Source organism: Hetaerina americana, unplaced genomic scaffold (genome assembly GCF_022747635.1).
Source record: "Hetaerina americana unplaced genomic scaffold, ioHetAmer1.1.p SCAF_80, whole genome shotgun sequence".
NCBI classification, from domain to species: domain Eukaryota; kingdom Metazoa; phylum Arthropoda; class Insecta; order Odonata; family Calopterygidae; genus Hetaerina; species Hetaerina americana.
The window spans coordinates 618,875-642,523 of NW_027287428.1; the positions used below are offsets into that span (position 1 = coordinate 618,875).

General features: G+C 38.2%; 1 protein-coding gene across 1 annotated transcript; it reads right to left on the bottom strand.

Annotated features, from left to right (window-relative positions):
- Nucleotides 1-586: 586 nt before the first annotated feature.
- Nucleotides 587-19,123, bottom strand: LOC139698266 (trypsin-1-like). Its single transcript, XM_071597141.1, has 6 exons — nt 19,117-19,123; nt 17,296-17,506; nt 14,140-14,219; nt 4,226-4,402; nt 3,317-3,498; nt 587-817 (listed from the first exon to the last, which is right to left on the bottom strand). Exons 1-6 carry the CDS (start codon nt 19,121-19,123, stop codon nt 587-589), a joined length of 888 nt encoding a protein of 295 aa, XP_071453242.1.
- Between the last annotated feature and the right edge of the window lie 4,526 nt (nt 19,124-23,649).

Here is a 23,649-nt window from a genome sequence, read left to right on the forward strand (position 1 = left end):
GACCAACTTGCCTAGTAGATAACCGTTCAAAAAATTATGTTAAAATTGCGAAAACTCATCGATTCATGCAATGACATTTGAGATATTGTTTCTATAGGCCTTCTAAAAGCAAGGAAAGTTCATCATCAAGGAGGTTGGACTAATTGGATACAATAGTTATATAAAACTCACGTTTCCTTTTGGTGTTACAGCTTAAATTTGACTTCACATTCGAAGAAACATTTAGCATGTGCATGAAAATAAATCGAAAAACAAAATATATTTTGAACGAACAGAACTTAACAATTCCTAAATATTATACAATTCACTGGTTGAATCGATTTACTTCGCGACAATAAATGAGAAAATTGTTTTGGTCGTAAAACGCGACCATAACATGACGAACAACAGGTACTTTATCATCAATAACATAAGTACGTATATGTATAATCCAGGATCAAATTTCCAGAACTTTACTGTATTCGTCTGATGGGGAAGCTGAACGGCGGGATCTTGGGACATATTTAATGATTGAATTGAGTAAGTAATTCTCAGTTGTCTCAACTTTTGTTTCCTCCTGAGCTGAACAGTGTCAATATGTAGGGCTTTATACATATTCCTCTTCTTTAGACGATTCGTTTGGACCCTCGCCGGTCAGGAGATCTATTTTGTCCGGGTGGTAAAGGACGGAACTTATCCAATCGGAATAGCACGTTGTTTCGGTGTAAACTCCTGGAAAGCGAGCTCTTCCGCAACCCAAACCCCAGCTTACTATGCCGCAGAGGTAGTATCTCTTTTCCTTTGGGTGAAGACACGCAAGTGGTCCACCGGAGTCACCCTGCACCCAGCGAGGAAAGGAAAAAGTGCGTTAGCAGTCAGTTGCCACTCGGAAAATATTACGACAATTCAAGATTGGAATGCTGACTTGGAAATCGTGGAAATAATGGAAAATCGAAACTAATATAGTATTAATTTTCCAGGGGATAATTTTAAGAGAAAGTGTTCAAAATACAATGGTAAAATGTGCTCGTTTTATAATGCTGTTTAGAGACTTTTTTAAAGAGAAAAAATAAGCTAGCATTTTCAACGGCCAGTATTGTAGCAACCGATATTTTTTCATTTATGGCACTTACTTTTAAATTTGTTATATTAGTAAAGCAGGACGGAATTAATGTCTGAAAACCATTCAGAAGATAAATGACTTAATGATCAGTTGGTCAAGAGAGCATCAGTTTCAGAATTGTAACTGGACTTGTAGAGTTACAACTATAATAAACTAGTACATGAAAATGAACATAGGTATCTAGGCATAAAAAAGACGTTATGTTACGGAGATGGAGATTCGGGAATCATGAGATATTATGGGAAAACACTTTGAGGATTCCTGTATGATTATCTGATTGCGTCCGTTTTCGTTCATTTTCTTAACATTTGTTTTTATCATACAGTTCCACAGGGCAGATTTTTACCGCTTAGGCTGTGACAAAATTTGTGAAGAGCAATGAGGCCATTACTCCAGTTTGCGGCGGGTTGTGACTCAACAAGAGCATTTTCCACCAACCGCCCTCCAGGAAATGTTCCACTGAAAACATACGCCAACGAGAATATTGAAGTAAGCATCCAAATCATTCGGAGCCGACAAACAGCTGGTTATTCAGATTCTGACGTGAAAAATCTCGATTCAATAAAAAAACACCATAATGTTATAAACACCATATTTTATATATATATATATATATATATATATATATATATATATATATATATATATATATATATATATATATATATATATAAATGAGCTGGTTATTTTTTTTCAAAGTGTTAAATATTTTCGATACCTTGCACGAGTCGTATCCTCCAGATTCCTCGAACCCTGCACATATTTGGCACGGGTGAAGGAACATGCCGTATCCGGCCTTCCTGTACAATACACCGCAATTTAATTTCGGCACGAGGGGGATCTCGACGAGTTGAAGGACCTCGGGAAGAGCAGGTTCCGTTTCCGAGAGTCTTCCCCAACCGGTCACAACTGCTTTGCCTATTTGACAAGGAACGTACAAGGATCGTAAACAGTGAAGGCAAGTATTAAATACAAATAATACCAACAGTGAAGCAGTGATTAAGAGTCAACTTCTCTGTGCCCATCCGAGCATAATTATCTTACGGCACTTGAAATGGCTTATTTGGATTGACATCGAAATGAGGGTTTCACGATATACAATTACAGTAACGAAGAAACAAGTTTACCAATATGTTGAAGGTTACTGAAACTATCTACGTCATGATGAATTTAAATAGATTCTTCTGTTACAACGAACCTCCGACCTTCTAGGCTCGCTCTTCTCTAGAGAAACTGAACAGAACTCCGGCGTGTACCTAAGCATAGATTTTGTAAGATCGACGAAATCATTCCTACGAAATTGTGCCTCCTTCGGTAACACACCAATTCGAATAAGTGCGGCCTCAACACTTGGAAATCACTAATGTAGCGTATGAGAAAATCATAATTTAGTATACCTTATCATACAATATAACCTGATTTTTTCCACGATATGAAGAGTATCGGCGATAAAATAGAGCTGAGGACTTTCGGATGCAGGGTACTAAAATATCCAATATTAATAACAATATCATCTATATCCTAAAAAAAGCAAATTAGAGACAATTTTAGAGCCCTATCAAATAAGTCACTATTATCAATAAGCCCTATAAAGTAAGCCACTGAATGTCTATTTCTCCTTTTACCTAAAAAAGTATGCTTTATAGAGCGAATGAACATTCTAAAGACGGCGATTCCCGGTGAAATTTTCTCAAAATTTTGAAACAGATGTCCTCTCGGGTGATTAAAGAATGCGCCAACTGTCTATTCCTTTCCGCCACACCATTACATCATGTACTGTGAATACTCTAGTGTCAAACCATGTCGCCACGGAGAACCACCGAGCATGCATCTCCCTCGAAGGCCTTAAAAGTTCATTGCTCTGTGAGTTTTCGTTGACCGAGGTTGCTAGGAGACATCGTGACAGCTCTATTAGTCCCTTAAACAATTTTTATGAGTAAAATGGAAATGATTCCAGCAAAAATAAACAGCTGTAGTGTTAGGGTAGAATCTTGTAGTAAATATTAAGCTATGCGATCGACTGCGGAGGCCATTTGGGTAACCAATGGTATGTATTAATAGTTTACAATGGTAATTCTACAGGAGTATTCGCTTACAGTAAGGTCAAGTTCAATAATTCTGAAATTGATCGCAAGCAGCAGTCAATCACACGCAAATAAAAAACTGAACCGTAATTAGAAGATAAGTTAAAAACAAAGACTTCCAACGGATGACCATTTTGTTCTTTTTACCAGATTCATAATAACGTCCGGCTTTGGGGAGGCATATCGGTGCCGTGGTATTGCCGTCCAAAATGATTTTCCGGTCCAGAAGGAGAAGGGCCAAGTCGTTGGAAAAGGTGTTGCTGTCGTAGCGGTTGAGTACAATACGCTCCACGAAAGCTCTTTGCTCGTTCCCTGGAAAGAAATGAGAAGAAATAATATCCAGTAAAAAGCATTTGAGAGCATTTATTTGCTATCGCTTTTGAACCAGTGTTAACTAAAAGTCAGTCATTTCAAAATTCAATGAGAGTCATGCCATAGCTAATAAATTCATTGAATTTCAATATGTGAACACAGTAAATAAAAAAGAAGAATAAAGGTACGCCAAAACCTTCGGTGAACTTGGTCAGAAATCCAGAGCAATCCCATAGAGAACTTCTGCAATTTCCATGAATATTACGACATTTGTGCGAGGGTTTCCTTGGAAGCCCCAAGAAGATTGCCAGCAAGGATAAACATCTACGTTTTACAATTCATGTCAAAAAAGGAAAATTTAATGGGATTGTCAACGAATAAGTTTTATATCCATACTAAAAAGAAAGACTTGTACTTTTCCACAGATTTTATTATATGGTACAACGCGTTTCACAGACTTGCGGCATCATCGGGTACCTGATGCTGCCGCAAGTCGGTGAAACGCGCTGTACCATATAATCAAATATGTGGAAAAGTACGTCTTTCTTTTTAGTATGAATATTAAATACTTCCACGAAGTGAAGCCTGAAACAAAAGAATTAGTTTTACGTACGTGAAGAATGAGACGTTTTGAAGTTGTGATTTTTCCCAGTTTTCCGAAAAAAATGTATTTAAAATTATGTCCACCAAAAATGCGAAAATACCACCCACAGTCACACGTCCATACCTTCCTCTTTATAGAGATTGTGGTCTCCAGCGACAATGAACATTTGTTCCTTCGGTGTGTTGACGACACAATGCCCTGCCGTGACGACCCAAAAAGAGCTGATAAGAGCACCGCCACAGATGTGCTTGGATCCCGTGTGGGTGGACGCCTGGAGGGACACTTGCCATGGGAATTCTCCTGAAAGTATGGCACGGAAAGAAGCAGGAATAAACCTACTCTGAATCAATTTTTAAAATTCAAGTAACATCTTAGTGACAAAATACATTAAGATGCGTTTTTACGCACGCAGAAACCGCGACATGAATGACGATAGTCACAAATTCCCCATTTACTAATCCCTCCCTTTTCATAGGGGCTTAGTATGATCGAATATGGACGATCTGTTTATGGAGAACCTCATCTCATTTGTTGCTGGATTCTGACGAACTTTTGCGTATGAAATCAAGTACGCTATAGAAAAAGGCACCGACTATCGAACTCAACAAATGAACTCCTCGGTTAAGTGACAAAACAATCAAGCTTGAAGTAATTTGAACTTTTAGCCGATCAGGAAGTTCATGTACCGTAATAAACTAAGGAATGGCGATATCAATGGAGAACAAAAGTAGGGTTAGTCATTCTTCGTAATTCGTGACAGTTATACTAATTAGTACAACCTGCAGAGTACATAAATGCAAAACACTTCGCAGTGTCGATTTTCGAATGTTAGATCTTTATCACATATTTAAAGGTTTGATCAATTTTTTGTGAGTCAAAAGCAGGCGGGAAACAGAATATAGAATAATACCTGTTTTTCGCGCAAATTATAAATCTTGAAGGAGTTAAGTAATAGTAGTGTTCCAGCAATTATTTAAACACGTGTCCAACTAAATATGAACTTTTGCTTTCCTGAAAGCAAAAAGCTCTGTGTGAAAATCTGCTGTACCACCAACACCACAAATTGTTGAAGTGGTTTTGCTTCTGATGGTGAAGTCGTGGACACGTAGTTTTTCAGTATATTAGCATGCCATACTTGCTCACATAACTGCAAATAAATCATACTACACGGATGTAATCAAAATTCTTCAAACTTACACGTACTTGTGCATCAGTCGCAAAAGACCTCCTTTCTAAGCAACAGACTGAATGCTGCACAGCGATTGTGTACGGTACGAAACTTACCATTTCTAAACGGATGTTTTAACTCCACCAAATCATGAGAAAAAAAGAAGTTGGGCATGGGTGTACGATTTGGTCATGAGTGAAAATCCTAAGCAGCCCAAATGAGATATAAAAATTAGCAGCAATTTAATTTTCACGTGCCTCGACGACAAAGATCATTCGCAGAAATAAAAAGACAAAACATTTACGCAAAAGAAAAGATTAAAAAATGGCCCAGTTTTTTTATCTCTTTCCAATGAAACTGGTTTTAGAAAATAATATTCAATTCCCATTTCTTCCAGAGGAACCCTGCAATGCGCAAACTTGAATGGATAGCATGTTCTAATAAAAACGCCTAGGGAGCGTGCTTTGATGCCTAGTCACCTTTTAATAGAGCAGAAAGGGTGACTTTCGAAAGCACAAGGTTCTTACAAATATTAGTCAATATACCGCTTTAGTTTATATAATCACCTTAGATGGGTGAAATTTTACAGAGAAAAAGTTTATATCTTTTCAGTGTGAGCTATGAAAATATTCATTTTTTTCCCTCTGCTCTTTGGCTCCATGCTACTGTATCGCTCAGGGATTAAGAACCTGCTTCTCAGAATTGGCTCCTCGACGTTAGTATAACTTTAGGCTTGGGACGCTGTATAACAACTGCAATCTACATATCGCGTGGACTTCCTCTTAAATAAGAGGAAATCATATTGCTATTATATATTTTCCTATGTTATTTCCTAACATTATTTTCTTCTTCATTCCTCGTACCTTCTATCTGGCTTCATATTGTTAAAAATTCCATTCTCTTCCCTCCTCCATCTCGATTAATTAACAATCTCCCTCATGCCTCGACCTTTATCATTCCAATACCTTTCAATATTATATTCATCCACTCATACTGCCTTCACCAAATTTCACCTGGTACTTCCTCTTTTCTCCTGCATATTTAAAACTTGGCCATAAGTCTTCACTCTTTACAAATTACTTTCTCAATTCTTCTCCATGTCTTCTTCTAAAAAGCCTCTAATCTACTCTCGTCCTATAGCCTACAAAGTCTGGTTTCGGTACCATACAACAAAATTACCCATATTAAGGTATTTCCTAAGCTTTTCAGTACTTATTTGCTCAATGCTCCCCTCATTAATTACCGTCTTCTTCCAAATGCTTTTTTGCCAATTCTATTCTTCTCCTAGAAACATTACCACTACAGTAGTCCACATATGTGAGCTGCTCTCGTTTATTTCCTTCAACTTACAACATTACCATCCTATGCTTGTTCAGAGTCAAAACTTTTAGCATGTGGCGGTCAACTTTCATATCATTCCTGTCCCGTCTTAGCTGCAAAGTACTAAACAATAACTGAAATCCATTACCTGTCTGACTAGTTACCATTTGATCAACTGCAAACCTAGCTAAATTAACCACTCTGCATAAATCAATCATATGGTCGGTATAGTTTTTTTCCTTTTTACATCCTGACATTTCATTTTTCTTTCTCGATATAGTTTTTTTCCCCTTTTACATCCTGACATTTGTCTTACGTTCTTGTATAGTCTTCCTACGCCATCCCTCGTCTCAACTTAGGACGAAAATGATGGAACAGAATAAGCCACAAAGACGAGCTTCGAATTTCGTTGGTGCCAAAAACATGCTCCGATTAACGTCCATTTCACGTCATTAGCATTACGTCATGAGGAAATAGACCGCTTTTAGGACCTCAAAGAGTCTTGGAATAATACGAAAAAATTCGTTCACCGGAGGAGGCTGATTTTTAGAAGAAATTACCATCCGAAGGAATGAAAAAAGAAGCATGGATTCCATAAGCACATTTACGAGACTGTCGTCACGCCCACACTTCTGTGACGGAACAACGAGTATCCGTATTCTTCCTTCGCAACCTAGAATGGAAACGCTTCCGAATGATTCATGCCATACGAAAAATTACACGACAAGCGTCAGGGGAGGATATGCTTATTGCGTGAAATTCAGATGGCAGGCGGGCACAGTGCGGAGGAAAAAACAGCGAAATAAATGGTAAACCCCCGAAAACCATTCCTCTCCTCCCCACCCTGACCCCCTCCTTGGTCTTTCTTCCTCCCTTCTGACCTGTCATCGCCACCGCCACTCTTATTCATCCGTCATCTTGATGAGAACACGTTCAGAGTAAGGTTTTCCCCCAACCCTTCCCACCCCTCCCCGTCCTCAAACCATCAATGGCCATCTGCAAGTTTTCTCCCACTCACCTCCCGGCAGAGATGAAAAATGCATAGCCGTTCGTCATTATAATGTATATGTTAGATTTTCTATATTGCTATAAACGATTCTTTGAACATGCGTAGGATCTTGCGCAGTAAGATTAGATGGACTGACAAAAAACTTCGGTACTTAAAAGAACAAAACGAGGATCGGCTATTAATTGGTTTCAGACATCTGTTTTTCAATTCTATATTAGTTTATAAAATTTCCGAGCTTCAATGACCAATTGGTGTCGCAGTAAAGTAAAAAAATACATAGCGTCCTGACATACGAAATTGAATCTTCTTGTTGGGAAGTAGCCCCTTCGAGTTCATGTTTGTTTATGCTTTAGATGAGTCTTAGACCACGGGGCGAATAGCATTCTGGCGACTTGAATCCTTTCCAGCTCCTTATGTAAGCGATTCTTAACTTAAAACTCCAGCAAATTCTGCCGAAAAATTCTTTCGGAGAATTTAAACTGATGAATGTCGAGCAGGAGTTATTTCGACTATCCTTTTGATATTTAAACCACAATTAGTATTTAATTCACAAACAAGATTAATCGTACCGAATAAAAAATGAATAGAGATGAATATGCGTATACATTTTTAATTATGTGACTTCGAAAATGGTGAAAGTAATATGTTGATTTTTCAAAGCCATTTTGAGCACCCCGGAAAAATAGCGCTGTTTATTACTGCAAGATCTAGGTCTGAGACCAAGGCCAAAGGACAAAGACGGCAGCATCTTACTAAAATGCTTTTTTGCTAGCTCTTATTGATAGGTTATCCCCATGGACTTTCAACTAGTCTTGGTGGAATTTAGCGCAGGACTGAACTAGCGAAGCTACAGATATCACCTAACTCACAATGTCAGACAGATAGAGGGATATTAACCAGTCGAAAAATGGTCTTCGCACACTGATCTTCCAGGCTGATGCGTTTAGTATTTAAAGCATTGGGCACACATCAAACGCTTTAGAACAAGATGATATACACAGTTTATCAAGATGGCAGGAAAAGTGTTTCAGGCATTGTGTAAAAATAACATCTCATCCCCATTACATCACAACATTTATTAGAAGTCATGAAAATGGATAAATTAGCGCAGTTTTTTCATCTATTAAAATGATCTCTGGGAATACATCTTTGAACTTACCGTCAATTGTGATTGCATACTTATTCTTTCAAACACATTTTAAACAGTTAATACTCGAAGGTTAGGGATCATATATTTCTACATCGTTAACGTTTTCAATACTCTCAGACAGAGAGGGATGAGGCATCACAACACTCATTAATTAAGTACCATCATTAACATATCATATATTTCTACATCGTTACCGTCTTCAAAACTGCCAGCCAAGGGATCGGATATGATGATACTCATTAATGAAGTAGCATCATTAGTAGGGATAATATTTCTACGTCGTTACCGTTTTCGACACTGCTAGTTAGGGATAGGAAATCAACACTCATTAGTAAACTGCATCATTAGCGAGCCTTCCCACTTAAGTCGTTGATCAGATCTATCTACTGGCGGTTTTTTCAATGTTTCGGAACAAAGACGTTAATTTACCATTTTTTTTAGTCGAACGCAATGAAGACAGCTTAGGACGACGCAATGACGGCTTAGAACCCGGAAAAATAGAGAGTTTACCAACATCAATAACCTTTCGGGTAACAATTAATAAAATCAGTCTATTCAAGGGTAACTCTCAATGCAATAAGTGTAAGAACTATTGTAGCAAAAATGATCTACATTGATACAGATTTCGGGTTAGAAACTGAGTTTTTGTCTTTGAAATTAGAATAACAATTTCTATATTAATTTTAAAAACGCCATTTCTTTTCTTATTTTTAGCGATTCTATTTTTATTTTTTTAATTGAAGAGCTTTATTTCACTGAAATACGATTTTCCATCGGGAAATCACCAGTCACGAGATTTCGCAATAGTAATGCGTCACCTATGATTGTAGGAACGAATGCCCAGCAATCCGACAGGTACAAATTTACGCTGCGTTGTTTATGTGAAGATGGTTCCCCAGTGATTTAATTTTTATTTTTATAGGAAGTGACGATGTTTTAGAACTAGCCGCCTTGTCGCCCACCTCTTTTCTACCGTCGTTAGCCGGAGGAAAAACAACGGTCGCTCCATCAACTGGGTGGAGTCGTGCATGCATCAATAACGCGGCAGTGAATACCATGGTCAAATAATCGGTTCACAAACGAGACGAATAAAAAGAAAACACCTCGCTCCATGGCCATATTTCTCTCGTATACGTTCCAGACGGTAACTAATCTCTCTCCCGCTCACAGAATACAAAAAAGGATGCGGCAAAAGAAACCAGACCACTTATCATTTTCCTCTGCAACCTTTACAAGAGCCAGAATTTTAATCCGGCTTCGACCTATGACGACGTCGGGGCAGTCCCATACATATCTTTTTTTTATTAGGATGATGTGCAGGTGTATAGTTTTTCCTTTCTGCACGAAGTGCACCTTTTTATTCTCTCGCCTATACTGCCGTACTGCGCGCCGTGCCGTTTTTTTCCGCCAGCTTCTGGAGAACTATGAGTGGAAAAAAATGAGCTCGAGTTTGTGGTTCGCATCATTGTCCGTTTAGGTTCTCAAAGCAATGGTGGAGTTTTCTATGCCTTCCTTCTCTGGCGGTCTCTTCAATTTTGATCAGTTTGTTTTCCCTGGCATCTGAGGTAAACTCCATTCCTTCAAATGCACGCATCATAGTTCACTCTCCTAAAAAAAATGAATAGATGGAATGAAGTCACGAAAGTATGGTTTTTTTAGGGTTTTCGAAATTATGACCCAGGATGTACTACAATTATTCAAGTTGAGGAGATGGAATATCCATTGAAACGGTCTAAACATCTTCATCGTCATCGTTGATTATCGCTTCTATTATTAATTTAAATCAGCTCTTCACTCATTGAGAAATCTTCGGCTAACTCCTTCCATGGATTTCAAGTTTCTTCGTCTTCACTTCTTTCATAGTTTCGTGTATCTCAATCTGAGCTTTCTGCATTTCTTATCGTTCATTTTTTCAAAAATAATTGTCTTAAACAAGCCTTCAACAAACATACATACGTGTATCTTTGCAAAACTCTGGAGTATTTGTCGAGTATTTATTAAAATTTCTTTCACGCATTTCTTAAAGAATTAAATATTTCATATAGTATATTCATTCAGAAATATTAAGAGGGAAATAAGTTTACCAGTTCCCAGTTAATGCTTCCAAGAGCCTTTATAATAGCAATCGTTCCACATGTCTCAACCCCCCACATTAGTTTCATAATAATTTTAAATTACACCCGAAAACTATAGGAAAAAATTCCAGGTTTAAATCTTAACTCGAATCATATGTCTTTCCATGATAAACTGGATTTATATATGAGTATTTTACTCGCTAAACCTCAACCGCGAGCAACGGCGTAAAGCAATGGTGTTCAGGCACTGAACGTAGCGTTTTCATAAAATTTTATATTTTTATCCAAATTTATTGAGCTATTTCAAATTTCAGAGAAAATGTTCGTTAAGAAACGAGAAAAAGAATTCCGACAAATTTTCTCCTTAATTCCACTCAAAAAGTGCTTTATGCCTTACCACTCCGTCAAAAGTGTAAATCTGTCAGTTCTGACAGATAAACAGTTAAAATTTGTTTTTGTACATGCTAAATTGAGACACGTATGCCGAATTGATCCGCTTTGAGATGATCCTTTTTGAGTCTCGAGAGTTGGTAGTGCAATTGAAAATTTAGCTCTTGGGTCACCATAATGTGTACCCTAGAATATTATCTGTGATGTAAAATTTTCAGAAATTAGTTGAAATACAAATTTAAGGAGCAGAAAGATGGATGCTGAGCGTCGAAATCGTCTATGCATGCTTGGTGTGGCCGAGACGGTTGATGGAGAGTATGCCTTTGTTTAGCTCCAACAGCAACAACTTGAACACTAAAGGGTAACTTCTTGAGCAATACGAAGAAGTTCCAGCCACATGAACAATGCCAAGAATAAAATGGTGTTTTTTTATATGTATGACTTTCAAGTAATGGCATTTGATTTCCTCCAAGCTGAAATAAGAAAACAATACTTCAGATTGCATTACGATGGCCGCTTGGAGAATCACATTTTTACGATTAGTTACGACCAATGCCGCAATACGCAATAATATCAGAAAACTGACTGCTATGTCGTAATTTTTCTTCCAAACTGAAACTTTAGTTCTGTTATTACCTTAATTTACAGCCGGTTTTTGATGATACGCAAAAGTTACATGTGATGAAGTTTGAAGTTTGGATTTTATTTGGGTATCTGCCTGTAAAATCGTGCAAAGAGAAGCACGCCAGCCATTTCCAGTACCTAAAATTTGGGTCGTGCCGTTAATTTTAATTAACCTACCAACTCATCGTATATTGAAGGCCCTCTATGATGAGACATAAAAGCATTGAATTACACGAAACAGATTATTAATGAAATGTAACCCTTCAACCTGAACTCGCGGTATGCTTGCGTTAACCATCGGTCATCTATTTCAAATGTTTGCCTTTATTTGATACCTAGGGGCTACCAGCGTTCCGAATTGCAGATATTTGGGCCATTTGGTAGTTGACACACGTATCGGTTCCTTGAAGTGTGCTGTGAAGCAGAATGTACGGAAAACTGGATGGATAAAACCCAGAATGGCCCTAGCACTAATCAACTTATTTTTCATCAATTAATTAACAAACAGCCTGTACTTTAGACAGATAAGCCTACTAGAAGAGAATTATACTATTAGAGGGCAAAGTAAAAAATTTAGGCGATTCTGACTTATCAATCCATCAAGTTTGGCTTCATAGCTTAAGAACCAATGCAAGATTACCCCACCAATTATCGAGACATTTTGTATGGAAGAAAGATATGAAGAGGTAGTTATTTCGACTAGAAAGAAATTTCGTTGTTACTTGTTAAAACCTTATATCAAGCCATTATTATTTACGAGCGAATAGGCAAAATACGTGAATTTCGGGGCCTGAAATAATCACAAAGGGTAAGAAGGCTAAAAAAGTTTGTTTTTTGGTTAATTTTATCCAACGAATGATTTTCACATCCAATTTAAGAAAAAAGCTCAAAGAAAAGTGAATCAAAACGCGGGACTGATGGGCGGATTCTAGTCATTCGCGATGATTTAGTTGTGTAGCATATAATGTACGTGCTATGTGGCTGTGGCATATGTGCTCTGTAGCACATAAGTGTATGCCACAAAGGATGAAATGAACGAACACTCTTGCGTTTCTCTATTTCAATATATGTAAAAAATAGCTCGCGGGACTGACGAAAATTATTTTCACCTCCGTAACCATGTTTAAAGGATGGAGAATAGACCTCCATGCAAATTCTTAAAAAGAAACTTTTTTTCCAAAATTATTAACAGATATGCAAATATCCTCCTCTTAAAATCCCTGCCAAAGTGCTCATCTTGGTCAATACGTATAATGGCTCAAGATTAATCGAATGGCACTAGTATTTTGATTGAGGACGACCGTAATCGAATATGAATCGTGCGACCATTTCCTTAAAGAAAGTAAAACACTTCGGCATATTACATGAACCATTTACCCCACCAAAGACAAAAATATTCAACTTATTGGGGAAAAATTAAAAACCATTAATACTAACAAAAATTTCATTTTAGTTTTACTATACTTGGGAAAGGTAGGAAGGATTTCATGGCTAGCTATTACTTTAACCTTCAATCCAACGCGTGGAAAGGGAAATTAGCGAGGCAAATAATCTCACCCCATGTGAGTCAATTCTTTCTATATGACACCCATTGGCGTCTCTTCTCCGGAAAGGCCGAAAGCTGTCAATAAAATGCGTCATTAACCAACGTTTGGATGAAATTTGCAAAGTTGGCTGGCGCTTACAGCTTCATCTTATACAATGGGGATGGACCCAAAACAAATGGCGTGTGCCTTATTTGGCACAAATACCATAGCCCCAAGGATGACAATTCCTGAGAATGAAGACACCGTAAGGGTAATTAAAACGCGACGAGGAAATTAAGCACAAAGCTAGCAAGGCCGTCTCTTGGCTCAATACTGCGACAAGCTGAGGAGAAGACTAGAATAGAAGAAATTCCACTGTTTTAGAGCTTCCCATTGTTCTCGCTATTATTCCTATTTCGAAAACATTTAACGTTCGACCAAGTAATTCTCCCCGATCTTAATTGACGGCAGCTTTTCCCCCGCGGGGATATTGAATACGTGATACGTCCGCCATCACCGCTTACATTAGGTTCTCTCTGTTGAATTAATGGTGCAGCAGACACGTACGATACCAAGCTTTCAACCTTCGCTTGAGTCTGGCCAATACATGGCTCGAGAAATATTCTCAATTGCCGATTATTCTATCTCTCCAACGGGAACACCAAGTAATTGGACCAGTCATCACCCTTAGCACTAATTTCAACATAGCACAAGCGCCTGCCAATGCCGAAAACGGGTGCGCAGAGAAAGAGGAATGGCGTTGTTTTCCACTTACCCGGTTCCGCAGAGCTGCCTCCGACTATCTTATTTGAAAAATTGGCCCTAATGCCGCAGGGTACCTCGTAACTTATGGGACTGAAAAGTAATAATGCAATTAAAATTAGATACCCTCCAGAATGGAATGAAATAGCATAAATAAAAAAATAGCACGAATATGATAAAAATTTTTCGTTATTTTGAAGTTAAAATGTAAACCACATTATTAGATTCTCGGTCCTTTTTGGCACCGAGAAGTTTTCAATGAATGATAATTTTTCTTAATTTTATTGGTTACATTTATTTATCAGTGCAAATTCTCCAGTTATCTTCACTCACCCCTTTATGCGATTTACATTGATTGCAAATAAACGTTCATAATTTCTCCTTTTAAGTTTAATTTTGAATATGTGTTCACTACTGACAGTTTTTCATGACATGTGATGTATCTCAATTTAAATTTTAAACAACTTCGTATGCATTGATTAATCGGGTAACCAGGAAAATCATTAATATTATAAATATCATTCAAAACTTGCTGAAAATAAATTTTACTATAATTCCAATATAATGCTACCCCATTTACCAATCCTTACCTTAGAGTTAATTCATATAGCAAATATAATGTTGTGTTGAAGTTTTAAGATAGGTTCGGTCAAATCTGTGCATGTCTAATGGTAGAGATGCTGGTCAATTGACCGGGGAGTCCGGGTTCAATTCCCGGGGCATCCTCAGCTTCACCAAAGCTGTGTGATTTTTCAACAACTAGAACTTCCTGAAATACCATAAGCGGCAGAGGGAAAGGAACTCCCCACAACCCTGACGCGTGAATTTCACGCATTATTGGGTTAAGTGCTAAGTGAGCTCTATCCTCACCTATCAAACCGATCATCGGGTTGATAACTGTGTTTTTAAGTGTGTAGGAAAATGTTAGGAAAAAATGAGGCCGAATATCAACTAACTTTGAACTTGATATTTAAATAGGCCAGACATTTCCAGACCATGGACGCTTTTCCATGGTTGGCTGTGCCTGATAAGACTAAGAAGTTTCTTGTAAAAAGAGCTAGAGAACTCGTTACTTAAATGTTATCAGGGCCGCAACATTATGATAAACTGGCCGTTTAGGCATTAAAGGCCATTAGAAAGGTCACGTACAATACAATAAATCCCTTCATCAAGAACAAAGTTTCAAAATACATATAAATTTGTTGGTGAATACAAAGTTTATTTGAGGATAAATTCAAAAAACAAACTAATAAGTTGATACATTAACTAGGTACGTAAAATAAATTCAAATCAAAATTACAAAATTTATTACCATTATAATTAGGGATAAAGAGGAAGAAAGGACTAGTTCAATTTAAATCTCGCCCTTATTAAATGGTTAATTGAAAAAACTTTTCCATTTCAATAAATTTCACTCATTGGGTTTATTTAATCTCTGCTTGAAATGTTCACCTGCCATAGTTTTCAACACGAAGTTTGGTTAGATAAGCGAAGGTAGAGTTAAGCCCAACGGCGTATGAAATTCACAAATCATGGTACGGGAGCCTGCTCCTTTTCCTCTGCCACCAGTGGTTTCCCAGGAAAATCTGGAATGCGAAGGATCTCGCAGCTTGGGTGAAGCTGAGGGTGCCCGGAGGAGTCTTTGGAAATCGAACCCGGGTCCTTCGGTCCGTACCACAACTTTATCCACCAACACGGCAGAAATATATATTTCTAATAATAGACATAGGATTAGGTTTCCTAATATATTCAACAGATTCAGGCGAGATGCAGTGGAAGTTCGTCATTATGAGAAAAACAATATTGGCACTTTTCCACAGATTTATTTGTATCGTACAACTCGTTTCAGTTCATCGAACTATCTTGTACCTAGTTTTGTACCTGAAGATGGTTCGATGAACTGAAACGCGCTGTACGTTACAAATAAATCTGTGGAAAAATGCAATTTTTTTTCTCATAATTAGGTTTCCTGTCCACTAAAATTACTTCGAATGAAAAAGGAATTTATGCACAGAACGTATTATCGTACCAAGTTTGCATACAAATGAACATTTTTTAGGGTATTTTCACGTGAGATAAGCTACCTTCAGCTAACCATTTTCTTCGGCGACTGAACTCACACACTGTCTCTTCAAGCTGGTAAAATCACTATCACTAAGACAGCGGAACGTGGACAGGCCTGTACTCACATTTCTATCACCAATTACTCATTTTCACTGACATGGGACATAAAAATTTCATTCCTCTCGCTCTTTTTGATAATAAATAGCCCCAATATTACCTGAGACGAATGATAAAATAATTGAATGAAGGTGTTCCCAACTGCCGTCTTTTAAACTTGTAATCGAAAAATTCGTGGCGGACGCCGTTATGTGGATATACTGCCAGGTCACCGAAGAGTGTATAACGTCTTAACCTTTGAAAATAGGTGAGAGATATTAGCGGCGAAATGCTGGATAATTTGCTAGAGTAACGGTGTTAAAGTAATTGAGGAAGGGTGCAGAGAAACCCAGGAATCGAACCCGGACTCACGGAATGGGAAGTCAGTAAAATAGGCACTGCATCAACTCCATCCCCGACACATTCTTGATTACATTGTATACGTTAAAAAAAATTATGGAACAAGACTAAAATAATTTTCGTAATAGATATTTGATAAAACATGTTGGCAACTCCTAGCAGATTAGACTGTAAAATCATTTCAGAAGTCACTTTACTCAAAAAATGATTCTACAACATGACAGAATATTATTACATCGATATGCTTTTGTAATGATAATTAGCACTACTTATTTTATACAAATTGCCAGAATCACAGCAATCAACCGGTTTGGATAGGTGAAAGACCTTACCTCATCTCAATCCTATGGACCCCTATGTGAAATTAACACATTCAGAATGCGCGGAGAAATCCCTTTCCCTATGTCATCTGCGGTTCCACGCTACGTTCTGGTACTCAGAAATTCACATACTTTGGATTTTAGGAAGGGACACTGTCCGGAGAGATCATTCGGATTTTTATCCAATGATTTACACTCCGTTGACCAAAAAGATGAATTAAAAATTTCCATATTGAAAAAAAAGAGAGCACAGACCCGATTTGACATAATGAGCCTGAAAATTTTACAAGAGGTGAAAAAATGAGCAAACGCTGTGACGCAAGACTTGCCTTTCGACAGGGTATTCCTTTTCACCATTGCCCTCCGGTGACCCTGAGGACTGGTCGCCCGTGGCATTTCTCGCCAGAAGTTCCTCTATCTTGGCCGCCTCTATCTCTTCCTGCCTCACGGCCAGGAGCCCGGTGACGAAATCGTGCCATGGACCCTCTAAGGGAGGACGCAGGGACGAGATATCCGTGTCACGGCCGCATTCGATTTCCGCTGAAAGGGAATAACAAAATTTTTCGTAAGGAGTGAGAAACAAAGGCGTTCTCTCTCTCTCTCTCTCACACACACACACACACACACAGACGTGACGGATATCGGACGCGAGCTGCGAGCTCCGCTTTTCTACCCTGGGGATGACGCGAATAAAAAAGAAAACGAAACCTGCGAAGCACCACCATCTTGCGACTAGGGAGGCAACGGTCTCCTTGTCATTTCTCCCTTTCTTTCTTTCGTTCTCTCTCTCTCTCACTGTCTCCATTCTAGTTGTTAGAAATTCCCTCCAAGCCACGCGAAGAAGTGATTCTTGGGAAAGTCCTTCCGTTCGCGATCCGACCCTTTTTCTCTTTCTTCGTTTCGTCCGTTTTTTTACCATTTTTCGACGTTAATCCTGGTCTCCTCCTCGGAGCGCGACGAAACCAGACCGCCGGTGAATAACGATATGCTTCTGAATGATTTAGTGGGGAGGCGAACGGCGAGAGAGGCGTCGGGAAGTGGAAATCGTGGCATATGTGGAGAATTTCTTTTCCGCCTTGACTCTCGTGGAAATAAAAAGAAAATTGGAAGGTGCCGTAGAATTTGCGTTGAATCATACGCTTCCGTTCTGGCGCGGACAAAAACACTCGAAAAGTTGGAGATCGAGCAATAGAGGAAGATAACTGTCCGGAAGAATTTCGCCAATAAAAAGTTGACAGATTGTGGCAAATTCGTAACTTTGAAATACGAAGACTTAAAATTCATTCAACAAATTGAATATTCATTAAAGATGCCGAAATATTTTACAGTTTTTGAAGTGATATAATGATGAAAGATGAGAAAGTGAAATGATGACTGAATGCAATATTTACAAAAATGATGGATGAGAAAGCATAACAAATATTTTTTTAAATCGACCACTTGATAAATTGAATAAAAATCAATATCAACTCCAAATGTATTCGAAAATTTAAAATCTGCTTACAGCTCAAAAAATACGTACAAATAGTATGGTGCCATGATTACAAAAAAGGAGAAAGGAATGCCGAAGGATCTAACTATGTTTAATATGGCTAACTGACGTCATTCCTCGAAGTGTTGTTAGAGTTGGAATTGAAAGGCGTAAGAATTCTTAAAGTTAGGATCGGTGCAACTTTATGCCAGTGTTTTTCAGACGCATAGAAATTATATTAGAAGTGCAAGCGCTGCATTATTGTTCCATTTAAATTTTTTTCTGGGTCCAGAAAAAATTGAGTCGTCTGAAACACCAAAACTGATAACGATATTTTTCGACCAAAGGTAATCGAAAAGGAAAGAAAAATGGCCCTAAGGATGACCGAGTAAAGCACTTATTCAACTTCAGTAGACACTAGTTGCGGCTGACAAAAATTTGTACTGCTTTCATAGAATTATGTGAATTTTTTCTGCACTGTAACCAATGCAATTTGGTTACAATAAACTTTTCACATTAAACACTGACAAAATGATTTCATCTCATACTCCTTGGCATTTTCCGCAGATTGTCGTCGCCTAGATAAATTTAATTTGTGGCTTAAAAGACTTTATCTGAGCATATTGTACAGATATGCTTGTATACTTCGTTTAATTTCGAAAGCGTTTCAAAACTTTACCCGCCATCTTTCCATTATATTCGAGACGTGATAAATATAAGAGGCTGGGGAAGAATTATTCTTAAGTATTTGGGCTATAAGGGAGGCGCGCAAGGCAATTTGGCAAGATACCGAATATATCTATAAAAAATAAAATTTTCGAAAAAAAAATTGTCTTCATTTCCATCATGCTGTGCGAGCGTGAAGAGAGCGTGTGGCAGGGGTTGTTCGGAAAATATATGATACTTACGCAAATTTGCGTAAAATATCAAATTACTCTTTTAATTTAAAAAAAAACGCTAATTAACCTTTGCTCTCTAATATGAAAATTCAATGGTAGCTTAAATAATTACCTTACACGGAGACTGTTAAATATTTAACAGAATATGTTAAACATTTTAGATCTTCAAACATCACGGATAATGATCTTAAAATATGTTGTAACAACAAGCTATCAACAAAAAACTTGAATTTAGATCACTAAAATCACAGCAGGTAATATTTTCCTACCACTTTTTCTAGAATATAAGAACAAGTAAGATATGCAAGTAAATCAATGACCAGTGAATTTTCTACAATTACTTTGGCCATAATAATTAAGGTGAGAATACAATAGTTTGGTTAATTGGGTCCTCAAAATGTTTTAGTGAACACATCTACTTTCGACTAATGGTCGACGTAGGCATTTGAAGGTCTCCTAAATACCCATCAATATATTTAAAACTTAACCGGTAAGTTAACAAATAAGGCCTTGAATAAAGTGAGTAGCTGTTGGTATTTATTAGTTATTTACAAAAATACATAAAACTCCTAACTTTCTTGAAAGAATTAATTTTTCAATAAACGTATAATTGAGAAAGTTATAATTTAAAACTTATGTAGAGTTCACCTTTCTAAGAATACGAGACTTGAACTTGAAACGGATTTCACTTATCCTGAAGCATGATAGCTTACGGGAGATTTACCAGGGCCAAGGACAACTACAAGACGCAGGCGATGAAAAAGTCAATTTGAGGAGCTATAAGGGAATTAAGATACTATATAAAGAGTTGCTTCCAAATAATCATCGTATTGATAACCCATGATGATTATGATGAAGAAAGCTCTGACGGCGGGGAAAATAATGGAAAGAATCGCTGAGGTTCTCTATTGTATCAATATGAAAATCTCTACAGTCTGCTTCAACAAAAGACGTTCAAATACACTCCTTGAAATACAACCAGAACTGTTTTGAAATAATACTTCTAACGAAAAACGAATCCTATAAAAAATATTCTCAAATCCTTTTTGTAACAATTAATATGCTTCCGATGGATGGATCGAGACTTGTAAAGGTAGATATCCCCTTCTGGGGAACTACTCACTGAAAGTTGATGCCAAACAGGAGACTAGAAACAGAAACACAACACTTTTGGCCACGAATGAACCATGCGATAAATAATCCATATTGAGTCACGGCTTGTTTGAATTCCTAAGGCAATTTTTAACGCACGTAAAGTTACTTTTTCATCAAGCAGAGGGAATTCAAATAGTCCGAGCCCTTCACAGCCCAACAACCACTGAGAAAAAGATTATTAGAAAAAAGCATAGAAACATATATGTGACAGCCCAGACGAACAGACACGAGTGCGAAAGAGAAGGAACAAACATCCATCACAAAGCAATTAAGCAAATGGCCGAAGCAATGAAGCGCTATCTTGCACGAGCTATTGATTTGGGATTTTGAAAGCAAGAAAGCTTAAAATAAGAGATAACGGCCTAAAAGTCATCCGAAAAAGGCCGCTTCATTGAGAGCGTAGACTGTGCGACTAGTAAGATGCAAATGTCGCTAACGCTCACCACTAATATTGGTGTGCTAAATAAATATTAATAAAATAATGAATAAACGCGCACCACTTGGCGAAATACGAAAAACATTTTCAGTAAATATCGGATATGAATACCATTTAATAATCCTACTAAATACATTATATTGCGCATTTAAAATAAAACAGGAAACAGCATCCGCCCTGCAAGCTAAAGGCCAGTGGCAGGTGTTGTAAATTTGGGCGTTTGGTGGGCTGCATCTGTCCCAGTTATATTAGTTATCCAAATACATTATAAGCCATATTTTACGCTTATGTGTTAATAGCCATAATGTACGACAATTTAAACGCATGAGTGGCGTAAATTAAACGAATAAGTGGGAAAATTATGTACAAAAATTACCATACACGAAAAAACATAATGTAGAATTAAATTTGCTTTTAAAAATTTTGCTCTAGATAATTATCTTTTGTTGTCTTGGATTTCACAATTTATTCGAAGTGAAAGTATTCCAATGAATTCACCCCATTCGCATCTGAGGTCCATGGCAAATTCGAATGTTACTATTCAAGTGCATCTAGTAAGTAGCGTAATTGAGCTGGGAAAGTAATTCTTGCAATCTATCGAACATTTATTATGCATACACTATTCTATATGAATCGTTTTTACGGCCGAATCCACACAAAAATTGAGTGTTTAATGATTTTTTACAAAATAAAAAAAGCTAGAAGTTAAGAGGGTGGAACCACCTTAAAAAATATATTGTTCGCCAAACGGCAAGTATTTGAAGGTCAAAACTATTAGAGTGAGTTAGAAAATTTTCAATAATGGAGCAGTATTTAAAATATACAATTTGGGTAATTTGTTATGGGTTGAACAAAGATATTTTAGGTAAAAAATCGCAAAAACTCTCCAACCCTGATGTTTAAACTAAAAATTATAATTAAGGTGCTTATAAATTAATAAATTCTTGTTGAATACATGTATCACTCATTTGTATGAACGCAAAAAGAATCACTCACTGATTTTAACAGAATGAAGTAACCAATGACTTTTTTCCTTCCATTTATGACGGGCGTTTTCATCAAAATAATATTCTCGTCGCTGGTATACCTAAGAAGCCAAAGATTGAATCAATTCCTCGAGGACCCGATTGAGATACTTTCTCTATCTTTTACCGCGTTTCACCCTCATTTGACTAATGAAAACAATCAGATGCCGCTCCTTTCACTCGGAAGCAGCACTCCCTTAAATCAGCTCGCCACCCCTCCCTGCAGAAATCACCCGGGAGCATATCCATTGATCAAGCAGCTTCCCATTTGAGATTCCTTTCATCCACGCTGACCTTCAATTGTCTCCTGCATCCCTCCTTCCCGCTCCGTCTCATTCGCCTCATTGCCACTACCCCCTTGCCACTCTACCAAACCGCAAGCCAGCGCCACCGATCCCCTTCCTCGTCTCCAAACCAGAAGCTAAGGATCTAAAAAAAAATGTGCCCCAAAATATATAGAAAAGTTAAAAAAAACATACGAGAATAAAAACATTGGTATGCAAAAGAAAGATGCATTCACGAATGCATGTACGCCTCACCCTACGTATGAACCCACTCCTCTCCGTTTTCGCTCCCACATCCTTATCCTCCACCCCCCTCGAAGGGAACGGAGGAAAATTAGAAGCGGGATAATGAGATGGGAGCTGAGGAATCGTTTGGTTAACATGGGACGACTGAAGGAGCACGCGAATCCGGGTCATTTTCGCAACAATGGAGGACGCCAGGGGATGGAGGGAGGGGGATGGGGAGATAGAGAGAGGGTAGGGGGTGCTGGATGTGGAGAGAGGGGGTGCTGAGAGAAATAGGGTGGGAGGGACGCGGAGAGAAAGCATGGGGATGAGGGAATGGAGGCTTTAATGTAGGTGGAGTGTGGGACAGTGGGTGAGCGATGGGATACTTGTTGGCGAAAGGGTTTCTCTGCACGTGGAGTGAATCGTCTCCCCCTCCCCCCCCCAAACCCGCTTCCGCCATCACCCCCCCCCTCCTTCCCGCCCCCGCCTTTTGCGCTTTTCCAACCTCCCTCGCGCGCGCCATTTCGACCGCACGAGGCGGCGGCCCCCACGGTCCGTCGCACGCCTCCCCGCCTCTCCTCTTGTCTACGCCTCCACTCGTCCTTCCCTCCTTCGATCCATCTCATATGGCAGGATCATCAGGCTTTTTGCGGCAGGACGGAAAAAGCAGCTCCCCTCGCATGAGACTCTCCACACGAAACTTATTAATGGTATCCATTCGGAACCAATGGCATTTCTTTCATTCCAACTTTTCGATTTCGTCGAATCGAAAACGAAACGAATGACGCATCGAGAGGAGAATCAATCGCTTGGTTTGTGCCTAGGCGAATACAGACAACCGAGGAGGAAATCGACTGGAAGTTCGGGGACGGATAGCATTTAAACAACTGCCAGTGAAGTGCAAAACATGAAAGTATGATTCTAACAAAAAATATGTATATTTTCCATTGGGCAAAAAAATGTTTCTAGTAAAATTTTGCTTATTAATATTATAAAGGTGGTTAAACGGTTTTACAGTCAACTTGAATAATTTTTCCGGATTCTGATTAGCCTTTTATGGCTTAATCGAATCCAGTAATTATTTGACATACTCAGATTGATCATAAAGAGTTTTATGTAATAATAAATAATAAATACCATCTGATTGAGGGAAAATATACAGATACAACTAGACCCTCGTAAAAA

What these genes read in the sequence shown, in the direction of transcription:
- LOC139698266 (XM_071597141.1), bottom strand. An exon ending in AGGCAGCTCTGCGGAACCGG is followed by an intron (nt 4,403 to 14,139) that starts GTAAGTGGAAAA and finishes CCATACTTTCAG; the next exon opens with GAGAATTCCCATGGCAAGTG. An exon ending in CTGGTAAAAAGAACAAAATG is followed by an intron (nt 818 to 3,316) that starts GTCATCCGTTGG and finishes CGCTGGGTGCAG; the next exon opens with GGTGACTCCGGTGGACCACT.